Below are 25,340 nucleotides of genomic sequence, written 5' to 3' on the forward strand. Positions count from 1 at the left end.
GCACTGTGCAAGCCTCTCAAACCGTTTGGCAAGCATTGCTTACTGGTTCCCATTATACTTTTTATGCCTGCAACCACTTCACTTTTTAAAGTTCTACACATTCCTCAGCTCCTTCACTACTAACTCTCTTTCCTTCTTTCTTTTCCTTTCTTTCTCTCATATTTTAGAGTAATAAATTATGTATTTCAAAAGAGAAAAAGTTTTTAAGAAGTATTTCACATTACTGTGACTAGTAACTGTACTTTCCTTAACTACTTGTGCTTCAATAGAATAAAATAAATGAGCCCATAGGTATACATCTGTTAGATTTCAATAATACATGAAGGTGACTGGTAGTATTAAAAAAGGAGAAAGCGTATTTTTCAAGGACAAAATTCTGTGTATTCAAATGTATTTCTAACATCAAACAGTAGCATTATACACTTACATCAAAATCAGGAACTTCACTTCTTTCAACACATAATTATATCGTTCAAATACAACTACTGTGTACTTTTATGAGATGATACAATGCAACTATACTTTGCAGAGCATGTTTCATACAAACTGCATTATGAAATGTACCACTGAGATAAATAATAGTTACACAGTCAAATAACAAACAATAGCAGAGAGAGAAAATCAGTCATGAGAAACGGAGAACAATATATTCTATAACATTTGAAAAGACGATAGCGTCAATAAGAAAGATATAAAGGCATTTCTAGGGGGTAACAACAATAAAGTGAAGGCTTTCAGAACAGCTCAAGCAAGACTGTACAAAAAAGATACACAAGGTTCCTACTATGTAAGCAGATGAAGGCGAGTGAGTTACAGTCGAAAAGGTCATAATATATTTTTCTGCCATTTTCTGAATAATTGTCACATGGCCAGTGAAGCATTAATTGCTTGGAACATGCTGACAACCACCAATGTAATACTAAGTATGAAAAATTAGAGTGGAAAATCCAAATAAATGCTGTCAATACTAAACACACAAATGTGTCAGAGGGCGTTATTTGACCAAACATTGGAGTAGTTAGCTTTTGACATTATGACTGATCTTGACTGAATACAAGAAGCCACCAGAGGAAAGCGAGTATGCTTGAAGACTTGTTACTGTTCTCAGAGGTCCTGAACCAAACAATCAGATACTAATCAAAGATCAGAAATTACACCTGATGGTCCCTTGGGCAATGCTTCAGATGAGTAATTAATACAAAGGGCACAATTCGATGCAGGAGAAATCTCATCATAGCATTAGTACAAAATATAATTTAGAAAGGCAACTAGACCTTCAGAAAGGGTGAAAAAGGAAGAAACATCAGCAAGTTCTATGACGAACCGTGTTGGATCAGTCTGAGCAAGAAGTAATTTTGTTTATTGGGTTAATGATTTTGAGAAGGTCAGCTTGAGTAACAGCACCGGGTTAAGTCTGTTGCTGGAGTTTAGTGAGCAACTGCAAAGGAACAGTCAGGCACAACTAAGGTTCACAGTACTGTAAGAACTGCAGAAATTGTGGTACTGAAAAAGCAGATCAATCGCTCCAGATATAAAAGAGAAAGAGAGCAGATATTGCCTTTCATGTTGAGGTGGAAAGAAACATTTTATGAGTTGGATTTCTTCTTTCCCCCAGAATTTTCTGTAGCTTGGTATCCTTCCTTTAGTAGAAAAGTGAAAAGACAGGTGAAAATAATAGCTACCTTCACTAAAACTGACAGTGAATTTCCAGCTTTGATTTGCTGAAGAGGAAGATAATAGATAGGGTCTATCAAAGACTGTCCTGTGCATGTGTACAAATTGACTAGCACCATCAGCTGCAAAATGTCTAGACAATGTTTCACCTCATAAGCTTTAGGAATTTGACCTGAAAGGTATTCAGCATTTAATAGAAATCCAGGAGGATAGGTCAGTAACACCCCTATGGAGGAAGTAAACATTTTAAGTGAAAAATTAGAAGCCTTTAAAACTGTGAGGCTGGGTGAAATAAGAATTTACAGTGCTATCTAGCACTGAGAGCTAGGTAGTGTCGAAGGTCTTTCTTTAATATTTTCTATCATGTTTTGTGTTACATGCTTCACACCACATATGAGTCAATCACTTTATTCTAAAGGAGAATTTATCTTGTTTGCCTGTTCATTAACTATCTGAAAATGAATAAATAAAAGAAAATTTTGTATAGTATTTCAACATGGAAGTAAATCTTCGCTTTAGATGGTAACTTCCCATACAATGCAATGGAAACTATTTAATGATTTACAATTTGAAAACCAAAATAAATATTTCATATAATGCACCAGTTCTGCTCAAAAAAAACCCAAAACATTAGCCTTGCAATCACAGTATAGTAAGCAGTAGTTCATCAATCACATTTGAGTCAATATTTCTGAATAGCATTTCACAATGTTGCCTTAGAAATGACTGCTATGTAAATCTGTAAGAGAATAAGGATGGACTGATATAAACCAACCAAACAAATCCTTCTACCAACTTGTTTGAATCAGTCTTTGAACAATGATCTACAAGAGCTCCTATCATTGATTATATGAAATCCAAACAGTTTCATACAGATTAATCACAACAATCACAATGTTGTGACATGAAAAATGGTAAGAATGAAAACTGTTGTATTCTTTCCCCTAGATTTAATAAATTCTGATTGACAGAGCAACTATTAGGTGCCAGAATAAAAAGCTGCAGTCAAATTAACTGTTGCCCTCTTACAGGTCTGTCTTGATGAAACAGATCACAATGACAGAAAAATAAAGATGTTATCGGCTGAATGCATGGCAACAGATAAATGCAACAAATGTACAAGCAGCAATTAGCTTTTGAAGCAGTAAGAATCAGACAATTTTTCAATGCAAAAAAAATATCTCTATAGGCCCGAAGTCTATAATACCTCAGAGAAAATCTCTCATTTTGTTATACCATGCCAGTTCAGTTTAAATTTTTGAGGTAAGGGCCCTTGAAGGCAGTTGTAAAGGCTTTCAAATCCTAGGCACAATTACAAACACACAATGTTTTTCATGCCTAGGCACTGACTTTATAGTATACTATAGGTTTGAAATCTCCTTCATCCCAGTGGAAAAAGTGCTGTATTTAATTGGCACTGAAACACTGAGTTTCTTATTCACCAGCATTGTTTCTAAAACAGGAATGTATCAATTGATGGATTCTTCTGCTGAAAGAAACACCAAAATTGCTGTCAATGTAAACTGCATAGGCATCATATGCATGCTTTTCCTAGGAATCAATAAGTAGACAGTTAGTATGATAGTCTGCCTCTCTCCCTTGCCCTAAATCTACGAACAAACCATCTACGTAGGTTTCCTTGGTTCCTTGGCTTTCCTTCTGTTTTGGCTAGTTTACACTGATACATTTTTTTTAACAGATACGCCAAATATGGCAAAATTGGGTGTGCAGTTAGTGTAGGGTACCTACATTCAACAGGGTCCAACTTACAGCCTGTGGGGAGAAGCTGGGCCTGTAAGATACTTCTGTAGGCCTACATTTTCCTGAAATTGCAATTTATTAGGCAACTAACACAGGACAACCACACAGGCAATTAACAGAGCTTGACCAGGCAGACATTTCTGTCTGGATAGTACTCTGAGACAGAACTGGAGCCTGTTGCTCCCACCACATTCAACTGAGAGGGAAAGGAGGAGCTGAGGAGCCTTGCATGCTATGCTGCTTCCTCTGCTGTCAACCTGAAAACCAATCACCAAACTGTTTCCCACCATGGGTGGGGCTGAAGACCACACTTGGACCCTCACTTAAGCAAATAAGCACATGGGAGAAATTTCAGGGGTGCTGAACAATCACACTGGCTTTGGCATCGCTGAGAATCTTCTAATAAATAAATCTCTCTTTTAGAGCTCTCACTAGGTACTTTATTCAAGATAGCTTTATTTATGATAACATTTTTTAAAAGTCTGAATTACTTAGTCTCTCATAATATAATGGGCCACTTCACTATTTTTCAAAATGTTATCCCAACTGGCTTAATTTTAGAGATCTATGTCAACAGCACAAACCATAATCCTAGTAAGTAGGTTTTCACCCTTTTTTCATTATTGTGATGTTTTCTAAGTAGCTTCCAGAGAATTTATCTTCCTCATCAAAATTATGAGTTTTATGTAACAGAAATTGCCAGTGAAAATTTTGTTGCAAACATTCAAGTATAGGATTGATATAAAAACTCTGTTTCTGGACAAAAACCAATGCTATAGCTGTGGCTTTCTTGTGACAGATATACTTCATAGACTAAAGTCTTAGAAACAGCAAGCATCACATACATTTATTCTACAGTTATAAATGAGCAATTGTTCCACTAAGCATTCCTTGGAATTAACAGGTCTTGTAAAAATAATTTTTTAATTACTTTCCTTTGGGATCACTCAGGTAAGACCCCTCCTTACCTTTACTTAATCTTTTTTATATTATACCAGGACAAAAAGAACACTTTCACTGCACAGATTAAGTGTTTTCCTTCTGGTGAAATACAATCCTATTCATACCTCTCCTAATCTAGATCTCTATTCAATATTCATTTCCTTTCTATACCCACCTCTTTAAAAACAGCTAATATAATCTAATCTATTGGTGACATTTACAGGGAATGAATGAAGACCTGTTTACTGAAACCTACAGGATTGTATTAGCTAGTTCATTTAAACTATCCTTCCAGGAAGGCATCAAGGATTAAGCAAGTAGCATCTGACATATATTCCTCCAAGGAGTTTTATTCTTTCCAATTTCTCAGAAGAAATCTGGTTAGGTTTTAACTCAATTTCTCATCAAGAATTGCCACCTGCCTTTAATATGATGCATGGCAGAAGTCTACAGACTCACAAATGCTTATGTGCATAATTACAATAACAAACTTTTTGTGCAATAGCTTTAAATCTATTAAACATAATGTAGAAATGTTTACTGGAAAACTCATTAGTTCAGACTTTCTCACTTGATTTCTAATCCATAAATTTCTGCCTACAATCTTCTCAATAGCTTGCTCAGTATTTTGGCTGTGGTTAGTCCCACCCTTCCATGTTTATGTCTATGTACTTACGCTACACAGAATTCAAGTACCTCCCTTATGATTGCACATCCCATTCCCACAGGCAGAGCCATAAAGGTTAGTGAGCATTATCACATGCAAATCCTGTAAAGAGCTAGGCCTTAATCTTTCTGTGGCTGCGGTTTCCTTAAAGAAAGATGTCATGATAAACACAACAGAAGGAACACTTGGTTAGAGTTTTATAGGGGCATTCCCCACAGAAAGCTCATCACTGCATTACAGCTAAGAGGCAGTGTCTACCCAACAACAGAACTTCTAGCAAGGGGTAGACAGGAAAGTCAACCTAAGTCTTGTCGACATTGTCAGGCAGAGAACTAATCCTGCGCGCACATTATTGGATACCGACCAGCGGTAGAGGAGGCTAGGATTAAAAGGCACAATCACTTATGTGAATTGGAGGAGGACCTAAAAAGGAGGACTGGGTAGTACTCCAAGAGCCACTGCTGAGAGACAAACAGAATGAATTATATAAATCAGACCTGGTATTCATTAAAGGAGCCAAAGCTTTGGTTGTTGACATCACAGTCAGATATGAGAGTAAATCAACATCTTTGGTGGAAGCAGCAGAAGAAAAAGGTGAGAAATACCAACACTTAAAAGATAAGTGCAGGAACAGATGAACGCCAATATTGTTAAATTTATTGGATTTCCGTTAGATGCACGTGGAAAATGGTACCAAGGCAACTACAAATTGTTGAAAGAACTAGGACTCTTCAGTTCCCGACAGGAAAAGTTAGCTTGTCAAACTGAGCACTGTTTTTTTCAGTGGACATTATGCATAACTTCATTAGTCAAGTAAGAACTACTGTAAGATCTTAATGATTTTATATATTGTAAATGTGTTATCTTATGATTTGTAAATAAACTGACCTTTCTCTTCTATCTGTCTAAGGCAGGAGCCGGACCCCCCTGGAAAAGCTGAGGGTGACAAAAGCCTAGATAAGAGGGCAACAGTACGTAGGGATGAATTGAGGCTCAGAATCATGACGTGCCACTTACCCTGCAAAGACAATAATCACCCATCTTTACTGAGGTGGATGGGGCACCTACAGTTAACCCAGAAAAGGAACATATATAATTTTATATATGTTCGATAAGCAGCAGTGTTTTATGCAAGACAAAGTATTTATTCTGGAGATTTTTGCTTGCCTATAAGAACCCAACGTTTTAATAAGAAAGGCATTTGGTCAAAATTATTAGTACAGAAAGTTACTGCCAGATTATGAAATGGTTATTCTATGGTTTTAACAACACCTCTTTGTAACAGATCCAGTGCAAATTCTAATAATCCAACAGGATTGCTACCCTCCAGTTTTAGATGCATATACTTCTAATGAACTGGTTGAATTTACTCACAGCTTGATACCTGATTACAAATTCAGAGCGACAGTCTAAAAATTGGTCATGTGCAGTTATGCTGCACACAAAGAGATGTCTACAACTGTTTTGCTTCTAGCCTCTGAAAAATATTTAAAGCATACGTCATAAATACTATACTATAACAATAGCATTATGTAATGTCTATCAAGTATTAGCCTATTAATTATAGTATATAATCAAATAAAACCAGATAGAGACACAGTCTAACTGTCTGGATTGTGATTATCCGTTTTCTTTTAAGAGAAAAAAAAGTAGAAGGAATAATATTTGTATCTCAGAGATCCATATTTAATAAACATAAATGCAAGTGAGAGGATGATGTAATTTTAGTCTTACCTGAAGGCTAAAAGCAGTAGGAGTAACATGAACAGTTCTTGAAACAGCATCAGGATTTTTTGGCATAGGTTAAAATTTTAGTAAACTTTAAAGTTGAGATGACAATCCATTTTTGTTTATTTTTGAGAATGATCACACAGTGATAGCTTCATTAAGACAACAGTACCATTCATTCAGAAGAAGGATATCTTAATCACATAAAAATAAGCAATCTGCATAACATATTATCTTTTTCAGTTATGAACTGATGAGAAGCACTAAGTGATGAACAACTTGAGAGCAGTTTCGCTTTCAGCTGAGTAACCAGGGAGGTAATGTTTCAACAGTTTTATTATGGGATCAGGTCAATATTTAGCGTCTTGTCTTGTGACAGGATAAATTTAATGTCCATAAGAGAGCTTTGTGGATGTTTACTCAGTGTTCACATATTTCCCACAGGAGGATAAGTATAAAGTAATAATTAAGTACGAATGTAATACACGCTACACATTCAAGCAAGCTCCCTGAGTGAACTAATGCATTTAAGAGAAAACAAGGAATGAAATTCCACACAAAGCTTTTGGTCATGACTTTCATAAATTATAGATTACTCCATTTGATCAAGCTGTTCCTATATCAGTGATGTGGTAGCAAACAGCAAAAAAAGCAGAGGTTCTGCCAAAACAGATTGTAACGCTCTTTAAATAAAATTTTAAAAGCTTGCTACTGTTGATCAACTTTTCTTCAAATCCTTGCCCTACTCATCTTACCACATTAGTAAATGTAGGTAGGTGTGTGCCTTTGTGCCAATAACCTCTCCTCCCTCACGTGCTGGACATAAAAATCTACAGTATGAAGCTCCCAGCATATGCCGGGGCAATCCACTGACTCACAGCCATGCTGGCTGAAGCAGGTCATTGGATTTGAAGATGCAATGATTAAAAAGTTTGCCAAGAGTGATTCAGGCAGGAGTTGTTAGGATTAAAGAAGAGTCAGTGGGTTTGACTGGCAGTCAAATGACTCAATCAACTGAATGCTCTCCTGTGTCAGCTCAGGGATTAAAATTACCTATGATGAGTATGGAATGGGAGTGTACAATCATGTACTTCTGCTTCCAGCCATGATGATTCAGTCTGCTTCTGTGGATAACTAACTAGAGACAGCTAGGAAGTTGTGCTAGTTCTTGACGATACTGCTGAAATTACTTAAGACATTATTCAGACACAAAGGAACTACATTGTTTGGCTTTTTTTGAATTAATAAAAGAAACTGAAAAACAATCTAACAGCACAAACGTGGTTTTAGTTTGCAAAACTGGTGCAATGAGTGCAGAAAGCTGCAAGACTATGTCTGTTCAGCTAAAGAATCTCAATATTTTGATGCAAGCTCAGTGTGAAGAGACAGGCCCTTGCACATGTGCAAATGTGGATCAGATGGAACAGCAGGCAGAGTAAGGCTAGAGGCAGATTCCTTTGCCAGGAGTGCCCCCACCCAGAGGGCTGTTAGAAAAAAGACAGCCTTAGCTAGCAAGGATTTAAAATTACATGGAATTTAGAAGAACTTATGTTTTGAGTTACACTTGAAAATGAACTGGTAGCTCATGTATTTTAAGACCATGCTTTCCTCTTTGCAAAGAATCCCACAAACGTAATTAATGTGGAAATAGTACTTCCTGAAATATTTAACTGTAGCTGTCCTAACTGCATTCCCGTAACGTGGGGGATCCCAGTATGGAAACGCAATCTCATAAATTGGGCCCCACCATTTACAAAGGACCTTGAATGCATCCAGAGAAGGGCAACAAAGCTGGGGAAGGGGCTGGAAGGCATGTCCTGCAAAGAGTGTCTGAGGACAGTGGGTTTGTCTAGTTTAGTGAAAAGGAGGCTGAGGGGTGACCATACTGCTCTCTACAGCTTCCTGAGGAGGGGAAGTGAAGAGGGAGGTCCTGATCTCTTCTCCCAGGTATCCACTGCCAGGATGCGTGGGAATGTCTCAAAGCTGTGTCTGTCAGTTGAGGCTTGGACTTGAGATGGGGAAACATTTTTTTACTGAGAGGGTGGTTAAACCCTGGAAGAGGCTTCCTCAGAGAGATGGTGAATGGCCCAAGCCTGTCAGTGTTTAAGAGGCATTTGGACAATGCCCTTAATACCGTGCTTTAACTTTTGGTCAGCCCTTAAGTGGTCAGGCAGTTGGTCTAGATGGTCACTATAGGTCCCTTCCAACTCAACTATCCTAACCTACCCTAACCTACCCTATCCTATTCTTCTTCATACCACCTTCTTTCCCTACCAGTACACACTGAGGAAATCTCTGATGACACTAGCAGAATGCTTTGCATCCGCAGTCATGTCCCATCCTAGGCGTTGGCTCCATCATATTGTGGGAAGGAGGCATGTAGCTTCTGATGATGGGGCTGAGAGCTGTGGATCATCTTGAGAACATTTCACCATCTGAACATATTTGCAAAAAGCAGGTGTGAAGTGCGGTTTTTGAAAATCTTCTGTGTCCATCCAGTTTAGCTGGGTTTCCGCAGGACGGCAAAACCCCATCCCTCTGACTCTACCAAGGTCAAAGATCTGAAGCAGGACATGCTCCTTAACTAAAAGGTTGCAATTCTTTTTAAGGTGAGCAATACCTGTTCATTTTCCCGTGGATGTTTTATTTCTCCTTGTAGTCCTATTTAGAAATGCCTAAGTGAGGTGTTTCCCTTGGAAAACATGTGAAAACACAAGAGCCTGAGACCAACTGAAAAACTGAACATAGCATCACTGCTCTGTTCTATTCCCCATGCTCAGCATGAGTCGAATAACGATGAAACTGTAATTTGCCTGAAATGCCAGGGGGGTTTCAGCTCCAAAACCACTTCCAAGGACACAAATAACAAAAGTTACAGGTATAGCCAGGAGTAGGCTGATGCATTCTTCAGTGCAGCTTGAAAAAAACATCCCTTGCGGTCTGGCAAAGGAAAGACACAGAGCCACAGAAAGCAGCAGCATGAATACAGGCCAAGCAGTCTCCGTTGCCTGGAGAATGAGAACTTGAAGAATGAGGATCAGGACCAACCACACACAAAAGAAGAAGAAGAGGAGGTGTGTGTTACTGTGGAGTATTTTCCAAAGTATGTCACATATCTATGACAGGCACACTTTTTGCTGTCCAAAACTTGCTCCGCTGTCCTTCTCTGATGCATGAAAAGCGCTCTTATGCCTGCCCAGTGCTTGTATTCCATGCAGGGGGAGCTCAAAAGTGGCAGCTCCTGGTGGTGCAGCAAGCCTGGAGCCCTTCCAAGTACAGGCTGTTTTGCGGAAGGGAAGCCCTGGGGAAATGGACCCAAGGGAAGAGCAGAGTTCGCTGCCGCTCCAAGCTTGCAATGGGCAAGAGAGCCAGAGAGAGCCAGGGCACGAGTGGTGCCTTGGAGGTGCAAGAGCAGCAGGCACGAACCAGGCAAAAAGGGCCCAGAGGAGCCCTGACAGGGGCTGTGCTCAGTGCTACAGCGGACAAGAAGCAATCCCCGTGAGCAGCCCTGGGGCCTGCCCTAGGAGTCTGGAAAGCTTCCTCCCCCTGGACGTGGGGCATGAGGGCCACCTTTGTGAAGCATGAGCAGTGGGCACCTTGCCAAAATGGCCTAAAGGAGCCCTGGCAAGGGAGCATGCTCAATGCTGCAGAGGAAGGAAAAAACCCCCAGTGACAGTGTCTAGCCCAACGTGGGGGAAAAAAAGCCTTCCTCCCCCCTGCAGCTGCAGGGAACGAGAGGCCATCTCTGTGGGTGCGTGAGCAGCAGGCAGTGACCCACCTAAAAGGGACCAGAGGACCCCTGACAAGTGGTCATGCTCCATCATGCTGCAGAGGAAGGCAAAAAACCCCCAGGGACCAGTGCCAATCTGCCCTGGGGGAAAATTCCTTCCTGACCCCAGTGCTGGGATCGGCTGCTCCCTGAGCATGTGAGCGAGACCTGCCTCCTTGTCTGCAGGCTGCTCATGCCTCCCAGGAGATGCCCAAGCCTCTTCTCCCTCCCTCATCTCAGGGGCTTCCAAGAGTGGCCAAATGCCCCCGGCCTGATTGATCTTGGGGGCAAGAATCCTACCCATGCCTGGCAGGACACATGTGGGTGCTCCACAGCACTGGCACTCCAGCAACATCTGTGCATCCCATTTCTGATGGCTGCTGCCACTGGGTCTGCAGGGGATGAGGATGGCCAGCTCTGCAGCGCTACTCAAGAAGGCATTCCCTTGGTCTGGCCAGTGCTTATCCAGCTGAGAAGGATTTCCATGCCTCAGACGAGCTGTGAGGTGGCACTCCCAGGAGCTGGTCTTGCAACAAAGAACCTCCAGCACCTCATCCAGCCTCCAGTTTTCCTCCGTCAGCCCCCTCAAAGTAATTCCACCAGCTCATCAGGGACTTCTTCTCAGACGTCTTCAGGCCGCCCCTGGCACCCGGCCACTGCTCCCTTTTATGCTGTCCCAGGGCATTGCGACTGCTGTATTGCCAGGTGGTGGCCCTGTGACATGGCAGTGATGGGACCCTCCATGCACAGCCCCACCCACCAGCCCTCTGTCCAGCATCCTTCAGAGGCAGGCTTCTGGGGTGCTGGCCCTGAGGCAGTCCCTGTGCCCAGGAGGCCCATGGGGCTGTCCCTGCCCTTGGTGGCCATGCCCTGGGCACAGCTGCTGGGTGTCCCTGACGTGTCCTCTGCCACTGGGCTCCTAGGCACAAACCCCATGATGTTCTTCTTCTCTCAGGCCATGGCAGAAACCAACCCTGCAGCCCAGAGAGTACCTCTACTAGCTGTCAGGTTCCTCCTCTGCCTCAGCAATACACCTAAATGTATATTGTCTTGGCTTTTGTTTCAGCAAGAAAAACTATTTATCATGAATAAATCATCCACTTGCTCTAGAAAATTACTACAGTAACATATATTTTCATAATAGAAAGATGGATTAATATTTATTAAAGTTAAAATGAAAGAAGGTATTTTTCCTCTCTCTGCAGAGTTTATCTGGGATTAAATACAAGAGAAAGCACAACTGATGATTTTGGAAATTTCAAAATATTTAGGCATCCAGCTACAAGATGATATATAACCCACACAGTTATTGGAAAGAGTCTTGTAAGAATGCTGTTGACTATTGTAACCTGTGCAATGTAAGTTAAAGTGAATAAAGAAAGAAAGAAAGAAAGAAAACATAAAATAAGCATAAAATAGTGTTCAAACCATCTGCATTTCAAAGTATTTTGACTTGCTTAAACAGCTACTGATTACACTATTAAGCTATTTAACAGTCTGGGTCGTAAGTCATACTGTTCCACACAGGGAACCTCACACATTTTCCATCTTCTGTCCATGCAGTCCTACTCCATCCTTTAGTGTTCTGGGGTTTTTTGGGGGTTTTTTTTTTGTTTTGTTTTGGTTTGGTGTTTTTTTGTTTGTTTGTTTGTTTGTTTTGGGTTTTTTTGGTTTTTTTTGTGAAAGCTTCCACAATTTAATCAGTATATTTTTCTCTTTTTGGAGTTTTTAAGCTCCATCATCCAGACTCTAAGGTGATTATCGTCTTTGCTTAAAACTACAGAAAAGAAAGTAAATATCTTCCTTCTCTCACCCCTTCTGTGGAAGAACACTTAGAACTGCTTCACATCTTGCTTCCCTGCACATACTTCTATTGCAAATTCTGTAAATTAACACTTTTTAGCATTTAAGCAAGTAATACTGTAACATATTCCACTCACCTGTCTTCAGGAGGAGCGCAACGGTAATGAATCCTAAACCTCTGAAAAGCTATTGTTTTCTTCCTCCTCAAGGTATTTCCTAGCTTTACCAACACAATTAATGCAATAAGCATTCCATAAAATGACCCCCTTACTTACAATAGAAACCTTGGCCTTCCTCTTTGTACATTTCGGACTTCACTTGATTAATTAGTTGTTTGCAAAAAACTATGACTATTTGAATCATAATGAATGTCCAATATTATTTCTGTGTGCATCCTACATTAAATTGTGTTAGAATGACCTAGAATGGGTATTTCTGTATTTTAAAAACTACTGTTGCATTGAAAAGAACTTGATTTTCCTTTACTGTAGAACTCCAGGACATGGCACAGCTCCAACTGCATGAGATTATGTCCACCTTACAAGATCAGGAGAGAGTAGGGTGATCTTAGATAAAGAAGAACCAAGTGAAAAATACTTTTCTGAGGACAGCTTATTAGAAAGACCATGATATTATCATCACCAAAACACATGAAATCCCTAAGTAAGGTTGATTTGAAGTGATAAAACCAGCTCATAACAATTCACTTGATCAGCTTGTGGGGCCAAAAGGTTATTTAAAAAATGTGCACTTGTGTTGCTGTCTTGGGGAGCTCCCTTCTAACTGATGACAGCTGGAAGGTCCAGCCAATTTCTTGAGGATACCGAAGTGCTGCACAGACATCTTCAGTCAAGCAACTATTATTGTATCAGTATCTTTTCTGTAAAAGAACATATATTTTAATTCACATTGGACTCACTCTTTATTAAGTTTTGCAAGTTATCCAGATTTTTCCAGCTGCATGAAGGGAGGAAGTCTGTGAACACATGGGAAAACCAAACTCATTAAATTTGTTGGCGTTTCTTGTGCCCTCCTTTTCCCTATTTTTACAGTGCTTCCCTCTTCTTTTTTAATGTGAGAGAATTGAGATTTTTTTTCATAGTAAAAAGAAATTCTTGCAGAAAAATAAAGAGAAAGGTAATTCTATTCCTGTTTTGTGGCCAGCTCTGTAAAGTTTGTACTCTATCAGCTGTCTATTGATCTCTGTTAAGTAATATGGCAGTTGTCACACTGTGGTACATAGGGGACAAGTGGCACAGTTCTAAAAGCACTGTCACTGAGCTATAACTTATGCCTACAAAGTCACCCTTCTGGACTGAGATGGATTATGAAGTAAACGCACTTGGATCTCTCTTGTTGAATGGCAGCTCTCATCTCGATTTCCACATCAAAAGTTTGTATGGTTCCAAAGAGAATTGGGGAGAGGGAGAAGAGAGGGAGAAGGTACATGTACGAAGTGGCTTCCAGCCATATGGGCAGAAACATCTGCAGGCTGAACTCCTAGTATGGTTTCAGCTCTTCTGCAGTCCTATTTTACTTCCTTTTTGTGAATTTGTCTTGGGAACAACTCAACTGTAAAGCAGGTTTGCTTCCAGTCTGGACATTGGTATATCATCTGCTTCTTATGCAGAGTACTACAGGATGATCCCTGTCTTATTCCTCACTGTCTGCCTCACCACTGAACTGGCAGAGCAAGGGGGAGAACAAAGAAGGCCAGAAGCCTGAAGCCCATGCAAAGAGCCAGAAGTGAAGAATTTTAAGATTATTTGCAATGATAATTTTTAATTCCAAAGAAATTCTATCTTGCTGCCTGTCACATTGTGGATATTTTCATGCACCATTATGCTTGCTGTGTTTTGTGATTTAAATGAATTATTTAAAATTTGGTTGGCATTCACATAATCTAGAGAATGTGCCTATATGGGATTAAAGCCGAATACTGGCACTCTGTCATACAGTATAACACTATAGCAGGTGAGCAATAATCACCCAGAAATTTTCTGCCACATGTATCTGATTACTTACATTAATTCTTCAACGTGAAATTATTATTGAAAACTGGCATCTACTTAAATCTCTTTGTGTCACAGAGGGAATCACACAGTTTACACAATCATAAAACACTAGAAGCATGCACATGAAAATTCATGGTACTGCATTTTTTTCCCCATTTCTCTCATTTCACCTCTTATGGTACATAGAGATTTTCATTAAAATTGGCATATGTTCTGCATAATCTACAGCAACAGATTGAACACTATATTTTGAAATCATTTTTGTATCTCCTCATTGTGATTTTGTGATTAAAATCCTTAATTCTACCCACAACAAAGTCAGGCAAGCTTTAGGATTCGCCGAGACTGCTGGGATAAATTAGTTGTGAGTAATAATTCCTGTTCAATGTCCTGTGCTAAAACCTAAAGTACAACTGTACCATCTGGACTGTAACAAGTTAGTTTGTTAATTATAAGTAAAGGACATGTATAGGGACCTGTGCTGTCACAAGCAGTACAGCATGTTGATCACTGTGACAACATTGCAACTTCCATTGCTAATACAGTCAAAGATAATTAAGATACAGAAACAGGGATGATACTTTTTCTTCTCAGCAGCATTTTAGCTGCCTATGATTACTATATTTACACACCCGCTTGAAATCATATGCATTTATACTATTTGGCCACTGGTAAAAACACAATGTTCTTTAGGTTTGGTGTTCCCTTTTACAAGAGATCTCAGCCTGAAGTCTCTGCAATAGCTCATGTGAGGAGGGGAAGACTAAAAATAAAAAGACACTGGTTTAACACTTGTCTCTCCCAAGTACCAGTGTAATACCCTAATGTGACCATTATTCTAATGTCTTAAAAAAAATACTGGAACTAAAATGCAAAAACCCTTTCCATAAGGGACAGGGGTCCCAGACAGAACATGGGACTTTGCAAGCAGTTACCTCCAGGCAGGTGCAACATGAGAACTCGCCACCCTCAGTATCTTTTATCATGTGTTTATAGAGAAAACTGTCCTCTCCTTGCTATCCACTCTGGGTAATGATGAAAAATGCCACCGTTTACAACTTCACATTTCTCTCCCCCAACCAAATGGCTGATATCTGCAGTAAGAATAATTCAATGTGACAGCTTATCTTTTTGCCCAATGAGGGTCTTCAGTGAAGTGTGGCTATGAAAGCAATTTCCATGTTGATGATGACCGATGCCTTTATGATTCAGAGCCAAACAAATTTTAAAAAGCAGGAGGATCCCAGTATTGCAGTCACAAATATCTTCCCATTTCAAAGGAAATGAAATTAAGCTAATATATAACACCCATGGTACCTGGATCCTTTAAAAGAAAACCACGTATGAAAATGTTTTTTGTAGTGGCATATTGTAACAGAAGTGCTTGTAAACTCTTATGTGCAGATGTTAATAAGACAGCCATGAAAATCCAGTTAGATCTGAAGCTTGGCATTATTACTTCTTCATCAAGGGGTTTTTTTAAAAGTGCAAACTACAAAGTAATAAGCTTGATCATGGGAAAAAAACAAACTAGATTACATCTCAGTCCTTTTAAAAAACCAAAACCAGCCCTAACAAAATTCTTTGGATACTATTCTGATTTTCTATGATTATACAACTGTTACTCTGCTTGCAGTACAATCTTCCAGTGCTTAGAAAGCATAAATACAAGACATATAGTTTTAATTTATATAATGAGGATGATATCAGGGTCCAAGGTGACAGAAGAGAGAAACAGAATGAGAATATGTTTTCTTACATAAAGGAAACATACATACACAAATGTTATAGAACACTTATTTGTATTAAAATATAAACACGAATGTTATCTATGTAAACCAGATAAAGCTAAAATAATACATCTTAAATATATAATGCATAATAACATTTGAATATTGTAAAAGATATTTCATATAGTGTCATGTATGGCATATGGCATTATATAATATGAAATATTTGAATATATATTATTATATGTTATAAAAAGAAATACCTTATAAATAGTAACTTCTATATAAAGTTCACTTCAAAAGTAAGCTGCCTGACATTTAGGAAGCTTTAAGCCTTTTTTTTTTTCAAAAAATGCATTGTATTTCTAATTTACTTACATTGTAAGTTGATTGTAATTACATTGTAATACATTGCCAAAGCCTAATTCTGACTAACTTCACTATGGTGATGGAATTATTCCTAATAGACACTGGCTTAAGTGGGATCAATACAAACTGTCACATAAGCTTATATTTACCTGCTGGAGAAAAAGCAGAGACTTAATTAGATGTATCTTCACATCCTTTCTTCCAAGTCAGTTCACATTTGCAAAAACAAATATTCAAAATAAAACTAATCAATTCAAACTACCCAATACTAACCACAGGAGGCCTTTCTAATTTCATTTTTATGTGAGGAGATAGAATAAACTTCTTCCCTATAACAGCAGTTCTTCACTGTCTCTTTCCACTATGACTTCAACCATTAACAGGCCATGAGAAGCAGCAATCTGAAGTGGCCCAACATGCTCAAATGACTCACTGATATGCCACAAAGCATGCTCCTTAACACTGACATTAATAAAATGGTATACTGGGTCTGGCTGGGATGAAGTTACTAAGTTAACCTTCCTCCTAGCAGCCCGTATGGTGCTGTGCTTCCAGCTGTGGCTAAAACAGTGTTGGTAATAACACACCACTGTTTTGGCTGCTGCTGAACAGGGCTTGCACAACATCAAGGTTCTCTCTCGACACCCTCCCCCATGAAGACAGGAGGATGGGGGTGGGCAAGAGTTTAGGAGGGGACACAGCTGGGACCGCTGACCCAAACTGCCCATAGGAATATCCCATAATGTACAACGTCATGTTCAGTAATAAAAACCTCAAGAAATGGAAGAGGAAGGGGAGATGCTTGGGGTTATGGATTTTCTCTTCCCTGTTACACATGCTGAGGCCCCGCTTCCCAGGAGGTGGCTGGACATCTGCCTGCTGATGCAAAGTAGTGAACGAATTCCTCTTTCTGCTTTGCTTGCATGCGCAGCTTTTGCTTTTCTTATTAAACTGCCATTCTTATTAAACTGCCACGTTAATCCATGAGTCTTTTCACCTTCCTTCTATTTTTCTCCCCATCACCCAGGAGAGGGGAGTGAGCAAAAGGTAGGGTGGGTGTTTGGCTGCTGGCCACAGTCAACCCATCACAACTTGTTTAGTGCAAACTGACATCTACATTTCAGGAAACGAGGGCATTTTGTGAGACCACAGCGCTATGCCATATTTCATTTTTTCACAGTAGCGTTTACCTCTTTTGAGATTCTCTTAGAGTAGGAAATTAAAAGCACATGCATTTCTTTACCATAACTATGCTGACGTTTGCTGATGATATCCAGAGTCACTCAGCCTGTGGAATCTCCACCCTTGGAGATACTCAAAACTTGAGTGAATGTGGCCCTGAGCAACCTGACATAGCTTTGAAGTTGGCCCTCCATTCAGCAAGGCTTGGACCACATGAACTCCAGTGGTTGCTTGTTACCTGAATTATTCAAGGGTTCTCTGATCTTGTAATCTTTGCTTCTTTCAAAGCAGAATTCAAAAAAGCCATTTTCAGCTTTCCAGCAGACTTGCAATGGGTTTAATATGTAGGCAATTTTCACAATAAGCCAAGCTGCCTGCATTCAGGAGTTGGGCTACTTGCTCTTTCCCTGTCTTCCCTAGTATTTTCTTTTTTGCTAACAAAGAAGAAACTATTAATCAGGAGGAACAAAAATTAACACAGGTAAGTGGTTGAAAAGGTAGGGCTCAAAACAAAAGCCTGCCTTAATTATGAATTACTCTTCTCAGTTTTGAAAAAAAAGTCCCACTAAGCATTTTAATAAAGTTTGAACACTTATTACACGCACAAGTCACACAAACATGTGGACCTATTTTAGTTCTCTGAGGAATTCAGTGAAGCTAGAAGGCACTGAAGCCAGGAAGCACAACTTCTAGTTGCAAAAAGATCTACATAACAGTCATCTAAGAAACAGATAAAACGTGTGACTTTTTGGAAGAGTTCCCTATATTCAAAGCAGCCGTATTATTGACCCATAGGCTGAATTTGACTTACAAGAGCTTTTCATCTCCTCCTCAACCCGAGAGTGGGGAGACTGGAGATACACTTTCTCCCGCACCCTGCACAATCTACAACTTAAAGCCATCATCTTCGTCACTAACCATGTTTCCCACTGCTAAAAAGGTAGGACTGCCCTGACGTGACCACTGGCAGTGTCAGAACCACCTTTTCTGTAATACTGTATATTTTCAGAATATGCAGGACATGTATCTCTGCAACTTACCTGTCAATAATGGCACACATGTCAATGGTGACATTGGCAAAACTTCCCAGCTGGCCTTGCTCCACTGCGTGCAAATCCACCAGCTGATCATCCACGTGAATAAACTGCATGCACCCTTGAAACGAATGCTGGAATAGCGGGTGATCCGAGTTATTCATCTGTATAGGAAACCCTGTAGAAGCAGCAGAATAAAAAGCATTATTAACTTCATATACTATTACTCAAGCCAGTATTTTTTCACAGGAAAAGATGTATTTTCTAGGTGGGGGAAGAAAAAGGCAAAGTGGGAAGGAAATATTACACAGTTATTAGATTACACTGCAAAGCTATTGATTTAAGTCATTGGCAACTATGTGCAAGAACTTACACAGTACAGCTGATGATACCTTCATTAATTTTTGTCTATAGGATGGAAGACTTCTGTTACCCTTTTCCTCCCCCAGCCCTCTGTTGTTGTTTCTCATTACTTCTCTCTTCATACAAAGATGAAGGGAACAGGAAAGCATTCATCTCCTTGCATATATTTTAGGAATCACATTCCTATTTCTCAGATTTTTCTGAGAAAAATGTATTCCATGTGTTCCATGAAAGTTCAGCTTTCTCTAGAACTAGGCTGCTGGGGCAATAAATACTTATGCTGGAAACTTTCTGCAAACTTAAAACTAGCCCTAAAATCTAGTGTCCTGGCCCACTTCCAAGGAATCTGAGAACAGTCTGTAGTATTTTTATTTTTGCTCTGAATACCTTCATTTACCTGTGTTTCTGAAGGTGGTTTATAAGAGATGAGAAGGAATTAGTGTCTTGACTAAGGCTAAACGTCAGGGAGACAGAGGATGTTTGTATGTAATTGTTTAACTGAATGCCCTTCAGAAGTGAATGTGTCAATTTACTTGAGAAAAAATGTCCTTGATAGACAGTGGAAAGCCTCATTCACTACTTAGAAATCTTTAGCAATGAACTCCCTGAAAAAGCTTCAAGAAAATAATTTAGGCAGAATCTGTTTGAGATGAGAGCAGGAAGGAATAACAATAACAACAATAACAACAGTTTATTGGTAAAGAAGGCAAAAAGTATAAAAAATGCACAATGGTTCTGCAGATTTCAGCTAGGACGGTGACTAGCCATGCAGTTCTTGACTGACAAGGCTAAAAAACTACACACATTTGTTTTCGTATCTAAGACATTATACAGCTCTCATTCCTTCTCCCACTTTCCCAGTCAACTTCTGATCCCCAATGCCTTACTGCCTTCTTCAATAGCATGAAAACAGCTATTTGTGGAGACAGGAGAATAACAGATTATCGAACCAATATTGTTTGAATAGCAGCAGGAAAAGGGAATTAACATAATTGTAAATTCTGTTCTTGAATACAGTTTATTACATGCCACACAAATAGTTGGAGTGGCTAAAAGACAGGGCGATGAATAGGAGGTAGAAACAAGCAACTGGGGCTTGAGCACAGATGCTGCTTAATGTGGCACCTATTACTAAAAAACACTCAGATACATGTAAGTCTTCCTCAAAATTAAGACCCATTCTAACTGAATGGCTTTGTCAGAAAATTTATACGACCAGTAATGTTTTTTAGAATTTTCTAAAACAGTCTTGCCCATCAGCTAAAATTACTGCTGGTGGCTCTGACTCACTTCAGTAAGCACTTGCTTCAGAGTTCACTGGTGACACCACAGAATTAATCAGGGATGTTACAGTAATTAAGCAGTGACCATGCTAAAAGCTAGTTCTGACAGATATTTTAAGAAATTGGGCAATGGCTTGTCTTGACTTCATATCACCCTTGGAGCAAAATTGTGACACTATCACAGGGAGCCATAAACTGCTATGAGAAAGAAAAATAACCCACTCACACTAATACACATTAGATGGAGAAGATAAAACTCCTAAGGATCCCCCAATTGCCCAACTAATGCATAATAGCCTCATCAGACCAACTGCCCCCCACCAAAATTGTGCTAACCCTAGACTGTGGGAATTACTTTGGATTGGCAGAAAAGTCAAGTTGTAGGGACACGATTTATATTCTCTTCCCAGCATACGCACTGGCTAATTTACTTATCTGATGAAGAGAGAGCAAGGGTTTCAGAAACCTGACTCCTACTTTTTTAACCTGTTATTTCCAGTGACTGATTAAACTGATTCATCTGAGGCTTTACAAACAACAGTACAGAGAGACAGAAAGTGCAACTTAATTCTCTGTTGTTTGGTGGATGCAAGCACAGTATTTGCATGTTCCTATCAGGTGCTTTCTCCAATTATATTTAAACAGCTCAGTCTTACAGTATAATCGTCTGTTTTTCAAATTGTCACTGAAACTACTCTATAACTCCTTCTTAGCATGAACCCCAAACTAACACCAAGCACATGGTTGTTTAGATCTTCAGTGCATTAGCAAAGCTGTGCAGGAAACCTCTGTATCATCTTCCAATTCAAAGCACTTCCACAATTCTTTTGTTTAAAATATTAAATTAAAGACTACTGACACTGAGATAAACTCTTAGTAATGTTCATGTAAACCCAGCAAAGCCAATGACATTATATGGATGTATCTGAACATAATGGAAGATTATCCATCATCCTTCAAGCACTAGGTGAGAAATAAGATCAAAACATAGAGCCACAATTCACTCTTCACATCAAAAAGAGTATGATCCAAATCACTGAGCCACAAATGTATAATTAGATTCAGCAATAAATTCCAACAAATGACTAGAACTAACCACAGATGCCATTCAATACGTGATCCTCAGCTTCTCTGCATCTGAAGTATCAGTTCTTGACCTACACTATATCAGTACACAGTTATTACTGGTCTCTGGGACACGTTCTGCACTTTGCTACTGGTGGAACCTGCAAACAGGAAAGTGGCAGCTGGGTCCCTCAGCCTGGGGAGAGACCCTAGGTCCTTGGATCCCCAGGCTGGGCTTCACTGGCTGGGGTAGGAGGGAGTCACGGGCTGGAGTGGCTGGAGGTGGCAGCTGCTCCTAACCTAACTATATAAATCAAGCATTCCTCTATTACCCAAGAGAGTCATGTACATTGAGCATTAGTCAGTTTGGGATTCTGAATTTTGCTGTATCTATCAATGGATGAAGACTATAATTTGCTCACTCATATGTCTTTGTTTGCCTGTCTTCCTCCTACTCCCTTTGCTGTTTCTAGTCATGCAAGGAACTGGAAGAGGAGGGGGTTTATGCACTTGTACAGCACCTTGCATAAATCGTCTGTGAGGCTGACTGTGTGTCAAGGCATTTCAGTAATGCTATTACTGTAACAGATAGTTATGCAAAGCGATCATTTCAAAAAACAATTCACTATCCACAGGGAATGGGAAAATGGTGGGGTTTTTTGAACCCTATGCTTCTCCCAAACCACCCTACTCTAACACCAAATTTTTTGGCTTTAAAATTGTTGCTATAGCTTAGACACACTTCTCAGAATGCATTTAATAAACATACTGTTAGGAAAAGAGTTTAGCACATGGGAAAGCAGCTAGATAGGCCTTGTATATAATACCTATATTGTTTTTGAACTGTTAGGTATACAGTCTAATGCCCATTAATTTTGGTGGGACCTGGACATTTTAGTCAATTCCAGTCCAAGCCACCTGGAGCAAAGCTTCTGCCTCAAGTGTAAACCTGGAAATGAGCTAGCACCTTTCAGTTATTATTTCAATACACATGACAATGCCTTCCCCTTCCAGATTTCCATTATTGAGACATGATTCACTTCCTCATCCTTCTTACACTGAATGACATTTTAATTAAATGAAGTTCTGTAATGAAGTCTGACAGTAATGCTGTCACTAAAAAGGCTAAATAATGGATGAACAATGTGGATAGGATTGTACTGATCTTCTTGCTGACAAGAAAATATGTACATTTTCAATATGCACATAAAATGCAGTTTGGACAGTTGAAAACTATGTTCATGCTTATGATCACAAATGCACCTGAAAGTCAGGTACACTCCCTTTTCCTGTAATTTATACACCTTTCTGACTTTTTCCATACAAAACCTGAATCTTACCATTTTATATTTCACATTTTAAGCCCACAAACAGATGCAAAAGTCAGACATGGATCGAATCTAAATTTTCCCCACAGTTCAAGGACTTCGTTATGACCTATCAAACACAGAACAGCCAAAATTGCAGATTCAGCTCCTGATTTTAATTCAAACTTGCAAGAAAAATTAGAAAATCTGTAGTTTTGATTCATGCTATTTTCTATGTTAGAAGTCACTTTAATATAATAAATACATAATAATACGTATAATAAAATACCTATGAAATAAACCAATAAGATGTCAAGATCTATTATGCCTTTCTTCCAATCACCTGAGTAAGGTTCTATCAAAGCCATTATAAGAAAGAGAATTGAGGAAAGAATACATTCAGGTCTGTGGTATAATAATGAAAGAACATACAGTCAGAGCATGCCGTTAAACAGCTGATGCACTACTTGTTTCTGAGATCTGAATGAAATAACATACTAGCCTCTGAATATCTGTCGTGGTTTAGCGGCAGCTCCACCCCACACAGCCACTCGCTCACTCCCCACCGGTAGATGGGGGAGAGAATCAGAAGGGTAACGCTCGTGGGTTGGGATAAGAACAGTTTAATAATTAAAATTAAAAGAAAACAACAGTAGAAATGCAATGTAAAGGAGAACAACAAGAGGCGCAAAGCCCCGGGGGCGGGGGGGAAGGGAGGGGAGAGGGGGAACGAACCGCCGGAACAAACTGCCCGCGCCGCAGCCGCGCGCCGCCCGCCGACCCGACGCCGCGCCGCCTCCGCGCTGGCGCTGCAACTGCCCCCACCTCAATATATTGGTCATGGTGTCACATGGTATGGAATGAACCTGCCATTGGCCAGTCGGGGTCAGCCGCCCCCACCATGGCCCTGCCCCTCCCAGCCCCCCCCCCCGCCACGCGGCAGAGCGCGGGAAGCTGGAAAGGTAGCCGACCCCCACAGTGAGGAGAATTAACCCCTTCTCAGCCAAAACCAGCACATTCTCCACCCCTTATTCCATACCATTTACACCATGCCCAGGTCCCATATGATGCAATACAACCATACCAACCACCACCCCTCCCCTTCCCATCCTTTAACATAATACACAGACATCATTCCCTTAGTTCATGGACCTTCCCTGTAAAATGTCCATTAAAATGTCCATTGAGTTCACCCAGTCCATGACTCTGGGCTCCATCTGTTGTATCAGTCTTTCCGGGTGGGAGAGATGGTGTGTGGCGCTGGGTCGCTGCATACCGAGTCAGTCATCGTTCCATCACTGCTGCACGGCTTGTTTCATAGTTGATCTTCCATGGGTTGGGAGGCTCGTACTCTGATATCATTGGTACAACACAGAGGTGACACACAATATTATATAGCAGTTCACATTGTGCCATGCAGTTCATTGACTGTTTTCACCCAAAATCAAATCCCCTTGAGGCACACATCGGATTTCTCCATCCTCCCGCATCACCCACCAGGTGCACCCAGGTCCTCGAGCAAAAGCAATCCCACGAATGGGTTTGCCTTTGCCGGAGGCAGGAAGAACCCAGACTGTTTTGCCCAGCATACTTTTTGTGTGCACTACAGGGATTCTATCCCCTTCCACAGTACGTAAGGATTCTGACTGGGCAGGGCCAGCTCGGTTGGCAGATCCCCTCGTGTTGACTAACCACGTGGCTTTTGCTAAATGTGTATCCCAGTGCTTGAATGTTCCACCCCCCATTGCTCTCAGTGTAGTTTTTAACAGTCCATTGTACCGTTCAATTTTCCCAGAGGCTGGTGCGTGATAGGGGATGTGATACACCCACTCAATGCCATGCTCTTTGGCCCAGGTGTCTATGAGGCTATTTCGGAAATGAGTCCCGTTGTCTGACTCAGTTCTCTCTGGGGTGCCATGTCGCCACAGGACTTGTTTCTCAAGACCCAGGACAGTGTTCCGGGCAGTGGCATGGGGGACAGGATAAGTTTCCAGCCAGCCAGTCGTTGTTTCTACCATTGTAAGCACATGGCGCTTGCCTTGGCGGGTCTGTGGGAGTGTGATATAGTCAATTTGCCAGGCCTCCCCATATTTATATTTCAGCCATCGTCCCCCATACCACAGAGGCTTTACCCGCTTCGCTTGCTTGATTGCAGCGCACGTTTCACATTCGTGGATAACCTGTGCAATAATATCCATGGTCAAGTCCACCCCTCGATCACGAGCCCACCTGTATGTTGCATCTCTCCCTTGATGACCTGAGGTGTCATGGGCCCACCGAGCTAGAAATAGTTCACCCTTATGCTGCCAGTCCAGATCCACCTCAGCCACTTCAATCTTGGCAGCCTGATCTACCTGCTGGTTGTTCCGATGTTCTTCAGTGGCCCGACTCTTGGGGACGTGAGCATCCACATGACGTACCTTTACAACCAGGTTCTCTACCCGGACAGCAATATCTTGCCACAGTGCGGCAGCCCAGATGGGTTTGCCTCTGCGCTGCCAGTTGCTTTGCTTCCATTGCTGCAGCCAGCCCCACAAGGCATTTGCCACCATCCAGGAGTCAGTATAGAGATAGAGCACTGGCCACTTTTCCCATTCAGGGATGTCTAAGGCCAGCTGGATGGCCTTTACCTCTGCAAACTGGCTCGA

General features: G+C 40.5%; 1 protein-coding gene across 1 annotated transcript in view; it reads right to left on the reverse strand.

Moving 5' to 3' along the window:
- Nucleotides 1-25,340, reverse strand: part of CNTNAP2 (contactin associated protein 2) — a 1,195,621-nt gene that overhangs the window by 437,275 nt on the left and 733,006 nt on the right. The window contains exon 10 of the mRNA XM_064443813.1: nucleotides 18,681-18,852. Within this exon, the coding sequence (XP_064299883.1) occupies nucleotides 18,681-18,852 (172 nt within the window). The remainder of the gene's footprint in view (nucleotides 1-18,680; nucleotides 18,853-25,340) is intronic.

The sequence above is a fragment of the Phalacrocorax carbo genome, chromosome 2 (assembly GCF_963921805.1).
Source record: "Phalacrocorax carbo chromosome 2, bPhaCar2.1, whole genome shotgun sequence".
Lineage (NCBI taxonomy): Eukaryota > Metazoa > Chordata > Aves > Suliformes > Phalacrocoracidae > Phalacrocorax > Phalacrocorax carbo.